The sequence below is a fragment of the Carassius auratus genome, chromosome 2 (genome assembly GCF_003368295.1).
Source record: "Carassius auratus strain Wakin chromosome 2, ASM336829v1, whole genome shotgun sequence".
Classification (NCBI taxonomy): Eukaryota; Metazoa; Chordata; class Actinopteri; order Cypriniformes; family Cyprinidae; genus Carassius; species Carassius auratus.
Genome location: NC_039244.1, coordinates 9,870,682 through 9,889,287, shown reverse-complemented (window position 1 = coordinate 9,889,287; position 18,606 = coordinate 9,870,682). Strand labels below are relative to the sequence as shown.

General features: G+C 38.3%; 1 protein-coding gene across 5 annotated transcripts in view; it reads right to left on the bottom strand.

Annotated features, from left to right (window-relative positions):
• Positions 1–18,606, bottom strand: part of LOC113115169 (activated CDC42 kinase 1-like) — a 41,031-nt gene that overhangs the window by 18,937 nt on the left and 3,488 nt on the right. For 2 of the 5 annotated variants that reach the window (XM_026282554.1, XM_026282582.1), the window contains exons 2-4: positions 10,134–10,308; positions 7,193–7,263; positions 726–938 (exon numbers count right to left, since the gene is read on the bottom strand). In XM_026282554.1, the coding sequence (XP_026138339.1) occupies positions 726–938; positions 7,193–7,263; positions 10,134–10,308 (459 nt within the window). Of the gene's footprint in view, positions 1–725; positions 939–7,192; positions 7,264–10,118; positions 11,440–18,606 lie in introns of those variants that run through there. The other 3 variants (XM_026282543.1, XM_026282573.1, XM_026282564.1) reach the window with 2 other exon arrangements.

Genomic DNA, 18,606 nt, shown 5'->3' with positions numbered 1-18,606 from the left:
AAGAAAAAAAAAACATTAGACGGCTAAATATCATGGAATTTATTAAAGGTTCTGACAAAATGTTCATTGCTTGAGTCTATTTAAAAAATACATTAATTTGAATAAAAAAAATGTATAATAAAAATAACCGAATGAAGCAGCCTGTCTCATTTATAAAGAGCTGTTATTTATGGGGTGAAGCAACATTTGTAAATTAATCTCTTGAAAGAATGATTCCATGACAAATACTTTTTTTAGTCAAGTTGTCTCAATCCCCAGGCCTAACGAGATAAGTGATACAACACATACAAGTTTAAAAATCCTTATACAAGATTATTCACTCTTATTTTGATCACTACTATGGATATCAGTGTTTACACCCAAACTAAAACTTCTTTCCCAGTACTTGTTATTCTGTAACTGAAATTGTTTGTGTAATGTTTTTAACAAATAATGTGTAGTTGAAAATACTGTTTGTGAAGCTGTTACATACTGTAAATATATTGTACATATCAGCTCAGTGGCAGCACGAATGCAGATCTGATTGTTTCACAGTGCAAACACCAGTGTAGCCTGAGCAGCGCGTTCTGTCGCTGCCCATATTAACGAATGATGTGTGTGTGCTTTTTTTTTTCTTTCCAATGCGAGTAGACATTGCTGAACCATTGTAAATTAAGAATAAGTTCGTGTGGGTGTTTAAATCGAGATTGTAATCTTTTAACAATTAATCTTGCAGCTCTACTCACCACTTTTCCATTTGGTGTGAACCACTCTCCACGCTTGACCACACCGAAGGAGCCATCGCCCAGTTTCTCAAAGAGGGCCAGGTCTTTCTCACTTATGAGACAGGTGAGGGCCTGCTGCTGGCCGTCCACTGGAGGAGGTGTGGCAGTGAGTTTTTGGAACGTACTTCCCGGCTGTGGATTGAAGTCTCCTTCTGGTCTCTTGCCACTAAACACCTGAGGGATAAACAACAACAAAGTCAGCATCTAGATGATAAATAAAAGCCTTTAGAAACCTATGTGCGCAAACCATGCTTTAATTGTGTGCTGCCAGAACTGCATCAAATGTGTACCAGAAACTTGAGAGCTCCCTGGCCAGTCTCTATCCCATTGCTGTAATGATTTGTGCTAACAGGGAACATTCCAGAACCAAAAAAGAAGGACAGCAGCAGAAATCACGATAAAAGAATGAGAGAAAGAGAGATTCCACAAAAGACTGCCCTTTCTAACTGCGTATCGGCTCTTGAGGCACTTTGTATGAGGAGCCTGTGGGTTGGACAAGGAGAGCTGAGCTATCAAAATCAAAGTGTGGGCTGAGGGAAGCCAGGGGCTACAAACTCAAGGGACATGAAGGATGGACAGGAACGGAAGGTGGATGAGTGAGAGGTGATCCTGACTTTAACCTATGAGGGGCTGTACAAGCCGTAAATTCATTCTGGCACTCTCACGCACTTACATTCTCCATTCACATACATATATTCTTGCTTTCACAGACATACATTCTCCATTCACATACATACATTTCTACTCTCACACACATTCATTCTCCTTTCACATACATATATTTCTACCGTTTCTGGTATCCATTACTTCCTGTTTAAGCAGGAAGTCACTCTCAGACCAGGAAATTTTACAGTTATGCTATTCAAAGTCATCCTGTTTTCTTTTCAAGTACATATTTTAAGACTTTAACTTTAACATATAATTATGTAACCTATGTGTTCTACAGATCTGTGTAAAAGTGTTAAGACACTGATTTTAATCGTATTAACAGGGCTTAACACTGAGGAAATTTTCTACTGATCCGGTTACTTACCCTGGCAAAATTTTCACAGGACTTGCCACAATCAATCAATGAATAAATAAATAAGACTTATTGTTTTCATTGTTGACTGTAATATTGTATTGTAATAAATAATAATCATTTTGCACAAATATGTACAATAGTTCACAGATAAAACTGAAATGAACAATGTTTTTTCAGGTCTTTCAGGTAGGTCTAACTATTCCAGTTAAGGATGAACTGATCAGGATTTTATTTATTTTACAATCAAATGAGCCGATTCGCATCCTTGTTGCAATTTAGTTCTTATTCTTTTTTTTCTTTTCTTTTTTTGTTTTTTACATTTATTAAATGTTTATTTTGCTCTGTTACTGGCCAAACTAACCTTGAACAAACAAACAATCAAACAAGCAAAAAATATATGCAACATGAAGCAAGTGCACAAAACAAAAACAGCAGATGGGCTTAATGAATATTTTATCATTACTAGCTTTATTTCCTTAATCATATGTGTGTCTGCACTATGTTTGTACTTTCTATACTGGAAGCTCCTGACGAAATTTCTTCTGTATGTAAACACTTGGCAATAAAGCTCTTTCTGATTCTGATGAAAATGATAATTCAATCTCTGACAGCAGGTGGCGCTCATAGTCTAGCTTATAGTTAGACTAGTCTAGCACTGAGTTACTGCTGCACGCCAGCTGCAATTTAAATAAGTAAATAAAAATCTTCAAATAAATAAACAGCAATTAGTCTTGAGTTATTTAATTAACATAGATATCGCTGTCCATACCTTGCAACCTCCCAGTTAATTCACTTCCTTAATTAAGTGAAAAAGAAAAACCTTGGACACTTATAATATATCTATCTGCCAACAGGACTAAGGCTGAGTGTCCTCAAATCACAACTCACTCAAAGGACGAGGCGGCTGCCTCATCTGCCTCAGCCATGCTGATCAAGACCTGTCCAGGTGAGCCTGATCGCGCCTAACCTGCCTTCCGTTATAAAAATAAACGCCTTCCTTTTCCACTATACTCTCTCTCTAACATATATACATTCTTCTCTTACATACATACATTCTATATATGTAATTGTGTATATGTATTGTGTATATGTATGTGAAAGGAGAATGTTATGTATGTGTAAGCAAAAATATATGTATTTGTAAGGAGAATATATGTGTCTGTGAAAGCAAAAATATATGCATATGAAAGGAGAATGTATGTGTGTGTAAGAGTAGAAATGTATGCATGTGTAAGAAGAATGTAAGTGTGTGAAAGCAAGAATATACTGTATGTATGTGAATGGAGAATGTATGTGTGTGTGTGAGTGCCAGAATGAATCAAGTCTTGTACGGCCCCTAATATTAACCCATTAAAAACAGACAGAACGATAAGATTAGAGAGAGAGGTGACGCTGCAAAAAAAAAAAAAAAAAAAAACACGAAATAGAGAGGGTCAGAACGCAATGTCTGTAGCCTTGAGAGAGAGAGAGCCTGGATTTGACAGACAGGCTGAAAATAGAAGAACTGAACTGGGAGCAGAGTTAATATAGAGGATCTAGACAGAGCCTTGAACACCAGACTACTGTCTGATAACCACACACATAGCAAACATATATTACACACTAACAAATGCCTCAATGAATAGCAAATCCAAATGCATCTTTCCATCCCAGTTCATCACTTTCCATTCACTTTTCTATACTGAGCCAATGATATTTTCATGTCCTGAACCTTTCTAAGTCTTTACATCTTTATTAAGATATTATTATATTTATTAAGAACCCCAACGTTGGAATTTTGGGTTGCGCTCCACAAAACACATAGAAAAAATAAATACTGTATATATGCATTCACACATATTTGTATGAGAGCAACATTTGTAACAGGAGAACACTTACTAAAGGTAAGTGTCAACTAAAGCATGCCCCCACACACACTAACAGTGGAGTGAGGAGGCAGATTACTCAGTCTGTTCTTGGTGCCAGGAACGGAAACAAACCGGTGTAATTTTAGAAAGCTCTCACCCTCTCAGGCCACTTCCAGTATACCAGGCCAATGTTGCAACTAAAGCCTTCACACAAGGGAGGAAATGTTTGTTTCATTATTATGAAAGAGCTGAGTGGAGGCTAAGTCTATATGTTATCTACACCTAAAAGGATCAGAGTATTACCCTAAAATATTATTACTACCAACATGTGCCTTTTAGGGTTAAATAAGGTACATAGTTGTCCCCTTTAAGGGTACTGCACCAATGGCAAGCTGCTGTACCCAAAAAGGTCAAATTTGTGCACATTTTTCCTGACAGTGTATGGGAGTAGAGGATACTGTATCTGTGTGTGAAGTGTGTTTCATTTAACAAAAGTGTGCCGTTTCTGGTATCAAAGGTCAAGATGTCCTCTCATCCCACAGACAGATGAATTTGGCCTACAAGCTGACGGTTTAGAAAAGAGCAATCATTCGTCAATCCTGTGTGCATATCACTCCCACATACACACTTCCTTTCAACTCGCGCTGTAAATGAGCAAACACGGTCTATAACGTAAATGTATGTGAGAGTAGGAGATTAATGACGTGGCAAATCAGATGGAGCTGGAAGAGGCAGAATCATTTTGTGGCCTCTCTAATTCTAGCCTTGGCTCTATGTTCACTGTTAGAAAATGAGATACCAGAGAGGCACAAACACACTATTAAGGGCGTGTTCAAACTTGGCATCTTTTTTGACAAGGAAAAGTTGTCAAGAGTGTTTTTAGTAAAATAAAAAGCTGGCGGCGTTTTGGTTACAAATAGAAGCCAAGGGGGTCTTTTGTTGCTATAAGAACAGTTGCAATGGAAGCCTAACATTGTGTGCTGCAGAAGTTAACAGAGAAGGTAATGTCAGTTCACAACGATGTTTGTTGGAGCGCGACATACTGTATGGTGCTTCCAACAATCTAGTCCTGGAGATCTGAGTTTTGTACTCATATCAACTCCAAACTATTACAATACTGGCTATCTTCTCCTATTTTTCTCTTGTTATTTTTGTTGTTAAACGACTTGCCACTCGCTTGTCATTGGTCAGCTGTCAAAAGGGCGCTTGACGTAGGGTGTTTTTTTCTTCAGAAAAGTTAAACTTTTTTCAACTTGAAAAAAACACTCGAGTCGCAGAAAAAGACGCCGGCGGTGGCGTTTTAAAAGCACTCAGGACATTTTTTAAAACACTGTTTATTCCAAAGGATTATAATGTAAAACAGATGCTGGCAGCTTCAAAAAGACACCAAGTGTGAACATAGCCGAACACAAAAGACTGACACAAAACACTGCAGTGGTATTTTAAATATTAAAGTGGTCATATAATGCGATTAAAATTTGTCCTTTCTCTTTGGAGTGTTATAAGCTCTTGGTGCATGAAGATCTGTATAGTTGCAAAGAATAAAGTCTCAACTCCAAAGAGATATTCTTTATAAAAGTTATAAAACGGCTCATTATAACATTATAACTCTAGCCTGCCGTGTGTGAAAGTCAAGCTACTTTGTTTCGCCTTCAAAAAGAGGACAAGACTAGAAATCAGTGGTTGAGTTGTATTTACTACACTGTTCCAGAACAGTTCAACCCAAATATTCAAAAGTGTGCAACGCATTTTATGGAGAACTGTTTCCTGATCATGCAGACATGGTATTATGTTTATGTGGCGCAATACAATGTGTAAAAAGATGGTATAAGTCATCATAATCAGTAATCATGTCCCAACTGGATGCAACAAATGCTTCATTTGTAATGGGTTTTACTGGGTTTGTTTTGTTTCTGGAGATGACATCACAGTAAGGTAAGGGGCGTAATGTTTTAAACACATGCTTGAGGCATTCAGCCAATCACAACACACTGGATTTGCTGGCCAATCAAAGCACACCTCGTTTTTAAGAATGATGAGCTTTGTAAAAACCAACGCGTTTTAGAAAGGCGGGGCATAGATGAGCAACAATAATGTACAGTATGTGGAAAATGTGTTTTTTGAACCTTAAACCGCATTAACAGATTTCCTTACACCAAATACACCAAATAATGTTCTTTTTAGAAACATCATATGACCCCTTTAAAAACACAGCAGGGCACATCAACATAAATACACAGAAATTAATAAATGTGTCTGTCATAACTGCAAATGCACTAACTGCTGTTGCTGTTTACTGTGGTTAAAACTGACTTTGGCTCTAGTGAGGCCTTTGGTCAGCACCACCCAGACATCCAGCACTATGAAAACAGCACTATGAAAACAACTCGAATACAGAGGACAAACTTCAGGTCAGTTTATTGTATGTAATAAAAATATTCTGGGCAAAACAGGCTGCTCCTTTTACACAGTCAAATATACCTCCAAGCTTATTTTGCTTTTACACCAAACCAACAGTCTAAAAAAAAAACTAAAAGCAGGCCTTTTTCTGAATAAATAAATGTAGAAATGGATTCATTTTTTTTCCTTTTAACAATGCATAATTAGCACTTTATTATTTATCTATTTGCTCTAAAATGCTTAAGAAGGAGAAGTTAAGTTAGAGGAACAAACACTGTGACAAAAATTGATGCCACGTCTCATAATACTAGTTGCATGTTTTAGTTTTTTATCCATCTGGGTCATTCCTTGTTAACTTAACTAGAGGTCCCTGGATACAATTTTTTGATTATGATATATTATTTGATATAAAATTGAGATTTTGATATATGTATAACAAGTACAGCAGTGAGTACTGAACACACACACACACACACACCGTGAACCCAGCAGTGTGCGGCACCCTGGGAGCAGTTTTCGGGTTCGGTGCCTTGCTCAAGGGTCTCACCTCAGTTGTGGTATTGAAGGTGGAGCGAGCACTGGATATTCACTCCCCCCAACTACAATCCCTAAAACGTTAGCTCATGTATTAATTAGCATGAACAAACAATGAACAATACATTTATTATAGTAATTATTAATCTTTGTTAATGTTAATGAAAATACAGTTATTCACTGTTAGTTCATGCTTATTCATAGTGCATTAACTAATGTTAACAAGCATGGTGTGAAACTTGTCAATGACAAAATATGTTTTCTTACGCTAATTTTAAAGAAACTCCAGAACTTCTGAGCTCCACGAGCACGAGTTATCTTTGAGAAGCATCACAACCTCAGCTTGAAAAAAGCGATCATTTAGGCAGTTGTCCAAAAGATGAAAGGCTGTGAAATCGTCTAGGTCAAGTGCTTTAAATGTGAGTTCTTGATTTATTCCTTTTAGGTTCGATAAGACACTTTGCAAGTTAGAGACTCTAAAGTGTGTGAGGGAAGATGTGAGCTGAATGACCAATGAATAAAAGGAAGCCCACAGCTGCATGTGTAGATGTGTGTGGGACCTGACCCTGGACTGGAAGCCTCATTGTCACTGTCACTGTGTTTGAGGAAGTCTGATGAAATACCTTGCTCATCCAAGACTTCCGCTTGCACATGGTTTTTCTCCTCTTCACTGCCTCCCACAGCCGTCTTTGCCCTGTCAAAAAAAAATAAAAAATGCAAATGAGAGAATGAATATTACTTAATGAATTTTGCTGGTTAATCTGTTAACCTGAATAAAAATTAAAATGAACACGGTTCAAATGACTGTTAAAATAAAATGCTTACTACCTGTGTGAAAAAAAGTTAATTGTAATTGATATAATTACAAACCTTGTAATTGTTACTTGGTATGTGCAAGGATGTGCACCATTAGGAAGTACATCAGCAAATTCCTTTTTTTGTGTGTGACATTTTTTAATTAAGGTCATCTAACCAATATGTTTCATCACTCAATGCATTTGTGTTTTACGGTTTATAATTATGTGTTGATTCATATTTACATTGTTAGGATTGTATGCGAAAATATTAAGTACACAAACAATAGATAGTGATATGGGGTGATTTTGTTGTTTAATTTCAAACTCTGAACTGAATTTATTTTATTTATTTAAGAAAAAGACAATAATAAACAGTCAGTAAGAAAATAAGAACAAAAAAAATAAATGACAAGCATTAGCGCAAATAAATACAATAAGACACTTGATATTAACTTAATTAACTTTTTTTCAGGAAGGTCTAACAATAATATTCAGGTATAGAAATATTACAGAAATGTATAGTATTCACTGTGTAAATAACACTGACAGTAGCGGCATCCATATAGAACAGTAGTATTAAGAATAATTTAGACAATTTTTTTTTTTTTTTTAAGATGGTGTCATTGGTAGACACAAACAGAAATGCTATGTCATTCCTTGATGAAGCTTCACAAATCTGCCTTTTGAAGAACAATGACCTGTCACTTTTGTAAACAAGCGTAACATTATAGTGGTGGAGGGGTTTGAGCACCCGAATGATCATAAGAGCTATGTTGTCCAGGGCTATATGTCCACGGTAGTGTCTCCCAAGGAAAACAGTTCCTAGGTGACGGGTCAGACTAAGAGCGGTTCATAAGCCCTTTATGAAGTCTTTAAAAACGAGGGCCGTGACGTCACACGGCATGGTGCAGCTGGGGTTCGAATGCGAGAACCTGGCGGCCGGGCCTCCCCTCATGGGGCCGGGCTTAGCCCGAAAGAGCAATGTGGGGCCGACCTCCTGTGGACCCACCATCTGCGGGAGGAATCGTAAAGGGCTGGTGTATTGTGGATTGGGCAGTGGTCAAAGGCAGGGGCCTCGATGACCTGATCTCTAGACAAAACTTGCCTTAGGGATGTGGAATGTCACCTTGCTGGCGGGCAAGGAGACTGAGCTTGTGCGGGAGGTTGAGAGGTACCAACTGGAGATCACCTCCACGCACAGCTTGGGTTCTGGAACCACGCCCCTTGAGATGCCACTCTGGAGATGCCCGTGGTGAGAGGTGTTGGGTTAGTGTGGGGTTGCTCATAGCTCCTTGAGTCAGTTGCCATGTGTTTTGGAGTTTACCCCGGTGAACTAAAGGGTCGCTTCAATTCGCCTTCGGGTCGGGGATAGGTCTCTCACTGTCATTTGTGCTTATGGGCTGAATGGCAGTGCAGAGTACCCGGCCTTCTTGGAGTCTCTGGCAGGGGTGCTGGAATTTGCTCCGACCGGGGACTCCGTCGTTCTACTGGGGTACTTCAACGCTCATGTGGGCAGGGACAGTAACACCTGGAAGGGCATGATTGGGAGGAATGGCCCCCCCTTATCTGAACCCGAGTGTTGTTCTGTTATTGGATGTCTGTGCTAGTCACAGTTAACGGACACCATTTTCAAGCATAAGGGTGTCCATCAGTGCACATGCCACTTTGTCTGGCCTCCGGCCATACGTCTTGGACACTCGGGTAAAGAGAGGGGCAGAGCTGTCAACTGATCACCACCTGGTAGTGAGTTGGATCTGATGGCGGGAGAGGAAGCTGCTTAGAAACGGTGGACCCGAACGGGAAGCTTCTCGGTGGCAAGGCACCTGGGGTGGATGAGATCCGAGCTGAGTACCTCAAGTCCCTGAATGTTGTGGGGTTGTCTTGGTTGACAGGCCTCTGCAGCATCGCGTGGCAGTCGGAGACAGTGCCTCTGGAATGGCAGACCGGGATGGTTTTTGTTTTTGTTTATTTTTATTATTAATAAGGAGCCCATTCTCTGCACCATTGAGTCCTCACCTCATCCTTACACTTCCAACCCTGACAAAATGTAAAATGTAACTAATGTATATTTTATATGTAATTAGTGCTGTCATGCTTACTCATTAGTCAGTATCAATACCAGTCAAATTTGAAAATTCTCTATTAGAAATAAACTATTTAACTATTTAACTATTTAACTTACTATTTAAATAAACTAATAGCTATTAGAAATGAGCTATTTAACAGGTATTTTAGGTATTTGCAAATAAAGAAATAAAATAAAATAAATAGAGCTCTCAAGCAATTAAAGTCTTTACAGATTAGATGTGACATTAATTAGAATTGAATAAATAATAGTATGAGATTAATACTGTAGGTTTTAAATTGGCATTCATGGAAAATTTAAAATATCACATTTTTATTTTTTTCATTAAATGATACTCTAAATACGAAACTATAACCAGCAGTAGGTGATGGCGAGTCACTGCTTTATTAAAGCTACTACAAATATTCAGACATTACTGATTCCTTTTCTTTGTCTTCTCAATGTTGCTGTGGCAGATAATACTTTGCATTTACACTGCTTAGAGTTAATACAAAATATGTTTTATTTTGTAACATTTGTACTTACATTTTTTTTTTGGTCTTGAACATTGCTATGGATTGTCACTAAATAAATCCCAACAATTTGAATCAGAAACATTTGTTTTGTATCTCTGCATAAGTATCGAAGCTGAAAGCATTATTTATAATAAACCTACAAGCAAAACACCTTGGTTGGACTCACCGGGCCGGCCCATACCGATCTTCTCCAGGTCCTCATTCTTCACATAGTCAAAGTGTGAGAGACGTGTAATGTTGAGCTCATCACGGATGCGCAGGAAGTACTGCTGCAGTTGCACTTCCATCAGCAGCTCCAGCAGCCACTCAGTGCCCTCTTCACACTGCATGCTGCCCAACTTCTGCACAGACAGAGACACACAAATGAACTCCACAATGCTACTCCCCATAGGCAATGACTCTCCCAAAACCCCAGAGGAAAGCATGTTCATGCTATTCCCAGCTAAATAAACTAACAACAAGCTAAAACAAAAAGCAGTGTCCAACTAGACATCAACAAGTGACCAAGTCCTAAAGTGTGACTGAACTGAATCATGTTTAATAGCACAATAAATGGCGCAAAAGAAAAGTGTGTGGCAACAAGAAAAACAACAACAATAAAAAAACTATACAGTTGGCTTTCACTGTTTAACTGTGGCGGACATCTGGTGAGCACACACACTCCCAAAAATGAACATGCACACCTGAAATTCATAAAACACAGGTGGCATTAGCCCTGGCCCAGGCCACATGTGCTAAGCTGCCCTCTAAAGCCATTTAATTACTCCCAAAAGGAGCATCTCCAAACCTCCAGAACTAACCTGATAAAACAGATTGTATCTTTTCACAGAAACTGTTGCATCTCTAATTACATTTCTAACCCAATTAAAAACAATTTCTTCACGTCTCCATAAAAATCAAAATCATCAAGTCCCAAAGTCCTTATCACTTTTCAAACACTAAAAATAAACGGTCCCTTTAAGATTCTGTTTTGAAAAGATGAGTGGTGCAGCAAATGGATGGAAGAGCACTGACATCGGTGCTTGGAAGCTCTGGGTCAAATAAAAATGTGCTACTGTTTTCCATGGTCTGCTTTTGTGCTTGTTCATTTTTCTGTTGGAGCATATTGGACATCAGCTGCTTTCAATTTTCAATCTCTCCCTCCCCCTGCACTCCTTCACACTGCTAATCTTTCTCTGACAGTTCTTAACAACATTAAGGCAAAACCGGGAAGGGGAGGTGGTAAAAGGGGGAGAGCATATCTTGTGATCAGAGAGACTGAGTGTCAACTCGCCCTTTTAAATGACACTGTGTGCTTGCACACATCTGTGTGATTATGTAACTTTTAAGCTTTTTCTCTTTTGTTCTTGAGACTTTCTTACACAATGCATAAGTTTGCAACTATAACAGACTGCTAAGTGTGCAAACTGCAATACAACAGCAGCTTTGAGTGCTTTGAGTGTAATGCTAAATTCCATGTGCTTCAAACTTCAGTCCGTATGCACTTCCAGAAAACTGATGAACAAGCAGCTATGAGTTTTTTATAATTATATATATATATATATATATATATATATATATTTTTTTTTTTAGAAAGAATCTTAGGTAGTAGGTTTTCCGTTGGCCGGTTTGTATTCAGTTTGAGGAGACCATGGATCAGTCTGTATGAAAATTACTAGTACATCATTGGTTGTGACCACTGATCTATATAATGACTGGACTGGGAATAGTAATGCCATCTTACTATTACCTACCTACAGACAGCATCACTGACTAACAGGTAAAATAAAGAGGAAAGTATCTAATTAAGTAACTAATTACAAATGCTTTCATTACTTGAGTACTTTTTTAATTTATAAAGTATAATTAAATTGTGGTACTTTTACTTGAGTAGAACAAATCTAAAGTATTCAACTGCACTACATACAGTCAGGTCCATAAATATTGGGACATTGACACAATTCTAATATTTTTGGCTCTATACAGCACCACAATGGATTTGAAATGGAACGAACAAGATGTGCTTTAACTGCAGACTTTCAGCTTTAATCTGAGGGTATTTACACCCAAATCAGGTGAACGGTCTAGGAATTACAGCAGTTTGTGTATGTGCCTCCCACCTTTTAAGGGACCAAAAGTAATGGGACAATTGGCTGCTCAGCTGTTCCAAGGCCAGGTGTGGTATTCCATCATAATCCCATTTATAAGGAGCAGATACAAAGTCCAGAGTTCATTTCAAATGTGCTATTTGCATTTGAAATCTGTTGCTGTCAACTCTCAATATGAGATCTAAAGAGCTGCCACTATCAGTGAAGCAAGCCATCATTAGGCTGAAGAAACAAAACAAACCCATCAGAGAGATAGAAAAAACATTAGGTGTGGCCAGATCAACTGTTTGGAACATTCTTAAAAAGAAAGATCGCACCGGTGAGCTCAGCAACACCAAAAGACCCGGAAGAACATGGAAAACAACTGTCGTGGATGACTGAAGAATTCTTTCCCTGGTGAAGAAAACCCCCTTCACAACAGTTGGCCAGATCAAGAACACTCTCCAGGAGGTAGGTGTATGTGTGTCAAAGTCAACAATCAAGAGAAAACTTCACCAGAGTGAATACAGAGGGTTCACCACAAGATGTAAACCATTGGTGAGCCTCAAAAACAGGAAGGCCAGATTAGAGTTTGCCAAACAACATCTAAAAAAGCCTTCACAGTTCTAGAACAGCATCCTATGGACAGATGAGACAAAGATCTTGTAACAGAGTGATGGGAAGAGAAGAGTATGGAGATGGAAAGGAACTGCTCATGATCCAAAGCACACCACCTCATCAGTGAAGCATGGTGGTGGTAGTGTCATGGCGTGGGCATGTATGGCTGCCAATGGAACTAGTTCTCTTATATTTATTGATGATGTGACTGCTGACAAAAGCAGCAGGATGAATTCTGAAGTGTTTCGGGCAATATTATCTGTTCATATTCAGCCAAATGCTTCAGAACTCATTGGACGGCGCTTCACAGTGCAGATGGACAATGACCCGAAGCATACTGCGAAAGCAACAAAAGAGTTTTTTAAGGGAAAGAAGTGGAATGTTATGCAATGGCCAAGTCAATCACCTGACCTGAATACGATTGAGCATGCATTTCGCTTGCTGAAGACAAAACTGAAGGGAAAATGCCCCAAGAACAAGCAGGAACTGAAGACCGTTGCAGTAGAGGCCTGGCAGAGCATCACCAGGGATGAAACCCAGCATCTGGTGATGTCTATGCGTTCCAGACTTCAAGGCTGTAATTGACTGCAAAGGATATGCAACCAAGTATTAAAAAGCAAAAGTTTAATTTATGATTGTTAATCTGTCCCATTACTTTTGGTCCCTTAAAAAGTGGGAGGTACATATACAAACTGTTGTAATTCCTAGACCGTTCACCTGATTTTGATATAAATACCCTCAAATTAAAGCTGAAAGTCTGCAGTTCAAGCACAACTTGGTCGTTGCAGTTGCAAAACCAATCAAAACTCCAAATTCAGCTGCGGGGCCGGGCCGTTCAAACCGCTCTATGCTTTGACTGTCAATCACCTGCATTGTCGTTTTGAATCAGCATCATTAGCATTATAGTATTTTAGTGAATGTGTGCTATGCTTGATTGTTCAAGCATGAAGCAAGAACAATCAAAGTGTCTTAAAGGGGTCGTATGATACTGCTAAAAAGAACAGTATTTTTGTATATTTGGAGTAATGCAATGTGTTTATGCGGTTTAAGGTTAAAAAAAAAAAAAACATTATTTTCCATAAAATGCACATTATTGTTTCTCCTCTATGCCCCGCCTTCTGAAATGTGCAGATTTTTACAACGCTCATCGGTCTGAAAAAGCTAAATGTGCTCTGAATGTCATATATTGGTGTATTTCACATCAGAGGGAATGTAAGGCACGTTTATAAACTGAATAACTAAAGTAATTTGTGGATTAGTGCGTACTGGAGACGCTAACCATTTAAAACAAACCAGTGCGATTTGGTGAAAAGAAAGATTCGCTCGTGATCCAGACATTACTAGACGAGACAAAACCAATAAAATCTATTATAAACTAGGCATTTGTTGCATCCAGTTGGGACATAACTACTGATTATAATGTTAGAATGAGCCGTTTTAGTTAGGAGTGGTTGACTCTTTCCACCACTAAGGAAAAACTTTAAATCACCCGATTTGAAGCGCATCAGTCACAAAGGATTCGTTTTTAATGAGTCGTTTCCACTGAGCAGTACAGTTCGTAACAGTACAGTACGGTACACAATTTTGAAATGTAGTTTTAAGAGTTTTTCAGATGAGAATGTAACTGTTTAATACTCAAACCTGTGGTTTATTTATAAAGATAGCGCCTATTTAAAAATTTGTTTCGGAGCTCCAGGTGATAACCAGGTGCTCAGTACTCATGTATCCGCTGAGAGCAGCTTTGGCTCGGATAGTCCTTCTGACATTTACCTCTGATTATGATGTCTCTGTAGTGATTAAACACAAGATATTATTCATTTTAAGCTGGCTATATTAAACAGGCATTCATGGTCTCATAATTCTATTATTTGTGGTCATATCATTTTGGCTGAGCACAAAATAATGTTTAACTTTATATATTTAATTTGAACTTCATAATAGTACAGTGTTGACTTTGTAGCATACATTTGACTGAACTGTTTGCTTTTGTCTCTATTTCCTCTTATATAAGCCTCTTATACTTTGTAATTATACGTATATAATGGCTTATATATGTTCAATAAAACTGACATTTAATAAAAAGAGGCAGAATTGTGCTTGTGGTTGCGGTTCATCTGCGATCGCTACTTTTCGTCACCATACCTAACAAGTAAAGTAACTATTGGCAGTAGAAGGACAAGCCTGATTAGGGTTACCCGTGCTGAATCGTACTGTACTGAACTGAACTATATCTTACCGCTCAGTGGAAACGAGCCATTAGATATGTGAACACTGGCCCGGGTGACCTTTAATTTGGCCCACCATTCCATATACGAGAATAGGAGAAAATGCAGTTGATGCTAGGCCCATCGTGGTAATTACTATATTGACTTATCATATTAAATTTAGACATGACCGCGATAAGATTTGGTGATGCAGTATTGCCCATTGTGTTTACATGAATGTTTGTTTACGTAAAAAATCGATTTAAAAATATTTTAGCTATCCTGCTGCCTCTGACATCTGGTCTGCTCTCTTAACTGTGTCCGAGGCAGGGCTCAGTCAGCTTATGCCATATATTAGTGAAACAGTTTGAGATGAAATCGTACAGTATCTTTGTAATAGTATCCTTTCAGCGTTTAAGGAGATTTCCCATGGCTGGCGTCAGCACTTTTCAATGCACTGATTCAACGCCATCAATAGGGTTGGGTACCGAATCTATCTATGGAACCGGTATGCACCGAACAGAATTAGAACACATATTTCGGTGCTTCAATTCGGTGCCTCTTAAATGCCTGAGCAATCGATTGAAATATTTGTCCTGGTTCTCTGAAATGTACACAAGAAGCATGGGTGTCGCTAGGCTTTTTTTTAGCGGGGTTATAGCATTTAGCTCCATAAACAGTTTCCCATCTACTGTAAAGTTTTCACTCTGTTGACGACTACTCATAAAAAACGTTCCTACAGGCATAAATATGTAACTGCATCAATTGACAGACTGTCAGACAAGTCCCAGTACTGATACAAGTTTTGGAAAACATAGAGTTCTTACTAGAACCAGGCTCTTATAAAGGCCTGAATGGTTTAGTTCCTCAATACTTGAGCAAGCTCATAACGCATTACATTCCTACATTCACTGCTTTCTCAACACTCTGGCCATTTCAACATCCTTCATGAAGATGTGTGAGAAAAGCCTTCAAGGCAAGATGAGATTTTACAAATATTTTTTTATCATTTTTTGGTAATTGATAAAATTATGTTTTATTTCCTATAGAGTAGGAATAATACATTTAGTAAAAACTGTTTCTATTTTTAAAGCCCAGTGTCATCGTAGCATTCTACTACGATGTTGCCCTGATGATTGAGGTAATTCATCTCTAAGGTGATGCAGATGTGGTCAAAGTTTACACACACCTTGCAGAACAAACTGCTGCATCAGGGCAGTAATTGCAGTTTTTTTTAAACTTTGGACTGCAATTGTGTTTATTGCTTTCACTCAACTGAACCATTTATAATGACTGGATATATTTCATATAACAATGGTTATTCCTCTTTTTTTTTCTTTTTTTGCTTGTTTTTTTCCTCAAGGTATTTTTTTTTGTGACTTTCATGGCTATTTGGAACATTTCTGTTCACACAGACTGTGGAGAGATGGTGTGCAGCTTCATGACATTTGAAGTTCAGTGCCGATGGAGAGTAAAAATGTGTGTGCACAATAAAGAAAAAACAAAACTCATTCCATACAGCAGTATGACAGTGATGCTTACATTGGCAAGTGTCACTGAAAGACTGCTTTTATATTGTTTTATATTTTATATTTTAGTTTATATTGTCAAGATAGTCATCCACACCCACAAACAGCCATATCCCTTCCCACACGCTGAACTTCTCAGCAACTCTTAACACTCAAACTAGGAACAGATCAAACATGCCCAAATTTTCCTCGATATTTCCTGTCTACCCTGCTGGCTTGCAAACTTAGGAGTCAAAGTTTAGATATACCTCTAAACATACAGGAAACACCCTTCCTTTGCAAAAGAGGAAGGGGAATGTGTGAAAGAGAGAAAGAGGAATCCAGGCCTTTGCAGAGGAGGAAAAACACTTGTCCTGTGGTTGAAGATGGTATAAAGCAAAACAGCTCCTTGTATATACCTTTTCAAAATTAATAAAAAAAATAAAAAAAATAAAAAAAAAATAATATAAATATATATATATATATATATATATATATATATATATATATATATATATATATATATTAATAAAAAGTGATAATTTATAATTGTTGCTATATTGTTAAATGGTTTAGTTAAATATGTTAATTTCAGGTCATTTTCACAGCCAACTGAAGGAAGCACCACCAAAACTTTGATATTTTGGCAATAAGTTGGCAGTTATGTCTGCAATAAAATAAATAATACAATAGGACAGCATCTTTCAAATTAAAGATTCTCCCAGCTCAAGCATGTTCGTGTGTTTGTATTCCTTGCAAAACTCTGCGGCAAGTCCAGAAATTATATTTGGTTTGTAAGAATTTGTAAGCATTCCGAATGAACCAAGACCCCTCTATAATATCTTATCAAATTTGGTACTATGCATTATGATATTTTCATTTGGAAAACAGTAACATGAAACTTGGATATTCCAGTATTACCAAAATACAGGTATATTGAGCAATGCTAGTGGCAACGAGTGAAACGTTTGCAATTTTAAGTAATGCATTTGATGCTAAAGGGCTATAGCCTTAAAGCCCAAAGGAACTATTGTCATGGCCCTTTGACAGAAGCGACGAGGTACAACCAAGAGTTGTTACACCCTTCATACAAATTTAAGAAAGAGCATTACAAAAAAATTGCCATGATGAGGCAGAATAAATCAACTACAAATACAGGAAAAATTATGTCGATGCAGTTAAAGTCAACAAGAATGGATTAATGGATGCACATTTAAAGGGATAGTTCACCTAAAAATGAAAGTTATGACATTAATGACTCACCCTCATGTCGTTCCAAACCAGTAAGACCTCTGTTCATCTTCAGAACACAGTTTAAGATATTTTAGATTTAGTCCAAGAGCTTTCTGTCCCTCCGTTGAAAGTGTGTGTACGGTAGGGCTGGGCAATTTTATCGATTCTGCGATATAAATCGATTTTTTTTTTCCAAAGAAAGTATAGATTTTTTTAGCCGCGAGTATCGATACATCCATTCAAATTCCCCGTGTTTACCCCCATTTGCGTTGCAGGAAGAGTGATTTGGTCAGCCAGCCACTAGTGTTGCTGTAGAGCAAGTTGCCCGTACTAACTTTACACAGACGCAGACACCTCTTCCTGTTTACCAAGAGCGAGGATATTCAGAGAATGGTGGTGAATATAAATCTGGCACCCGCCTGCTTAAAAGCAGATGTGTGGGAGCACTTTGGTTTTAAAAAAATGAAGGAAAGCAACAACTTGGATAAAAGCGTCGCGGTTTGTAAGCTATGTGGCACTAACGTTAAATATTCCGGCAATACCACAAATTTACGAGCACACCTAAAACGTCACCACTTGAACAAATTTATGCTTACGGAGGACCCAAAGCAGCAGCGGCCGCGTGTCCCAAAACAAACTTCGCTGGACATTGATGGCGGTGGTGGTGAAGCACAAACCAAGAAAAATACCCAAGAGGATGAGGCCAAGGAGCAGATGACCCGCTACAAGGAGGCAGATCTCCTGGAAGTGAAAGAAGATCCACTGGTCTGGTGGAAGGAGCACCAGTATCAGTATCCACTCTTGTCACGACTTGCTAAAAGGTACCTCTGTATCCCTGGCACTAGTGTTTCCTCTGAGAGGGTCTTTTCCACCGCCGGAGATGTCATCACTGCTCAGAGAAGTCCACTTCTTCCAGAGCATGTGAATCACATTATTTTCCTGAATAAACATCTGAAGACAATGTAGAGCACTTGGTCTGCCGTTATGTGGAGAGGAGAGTTTGTTTAGAG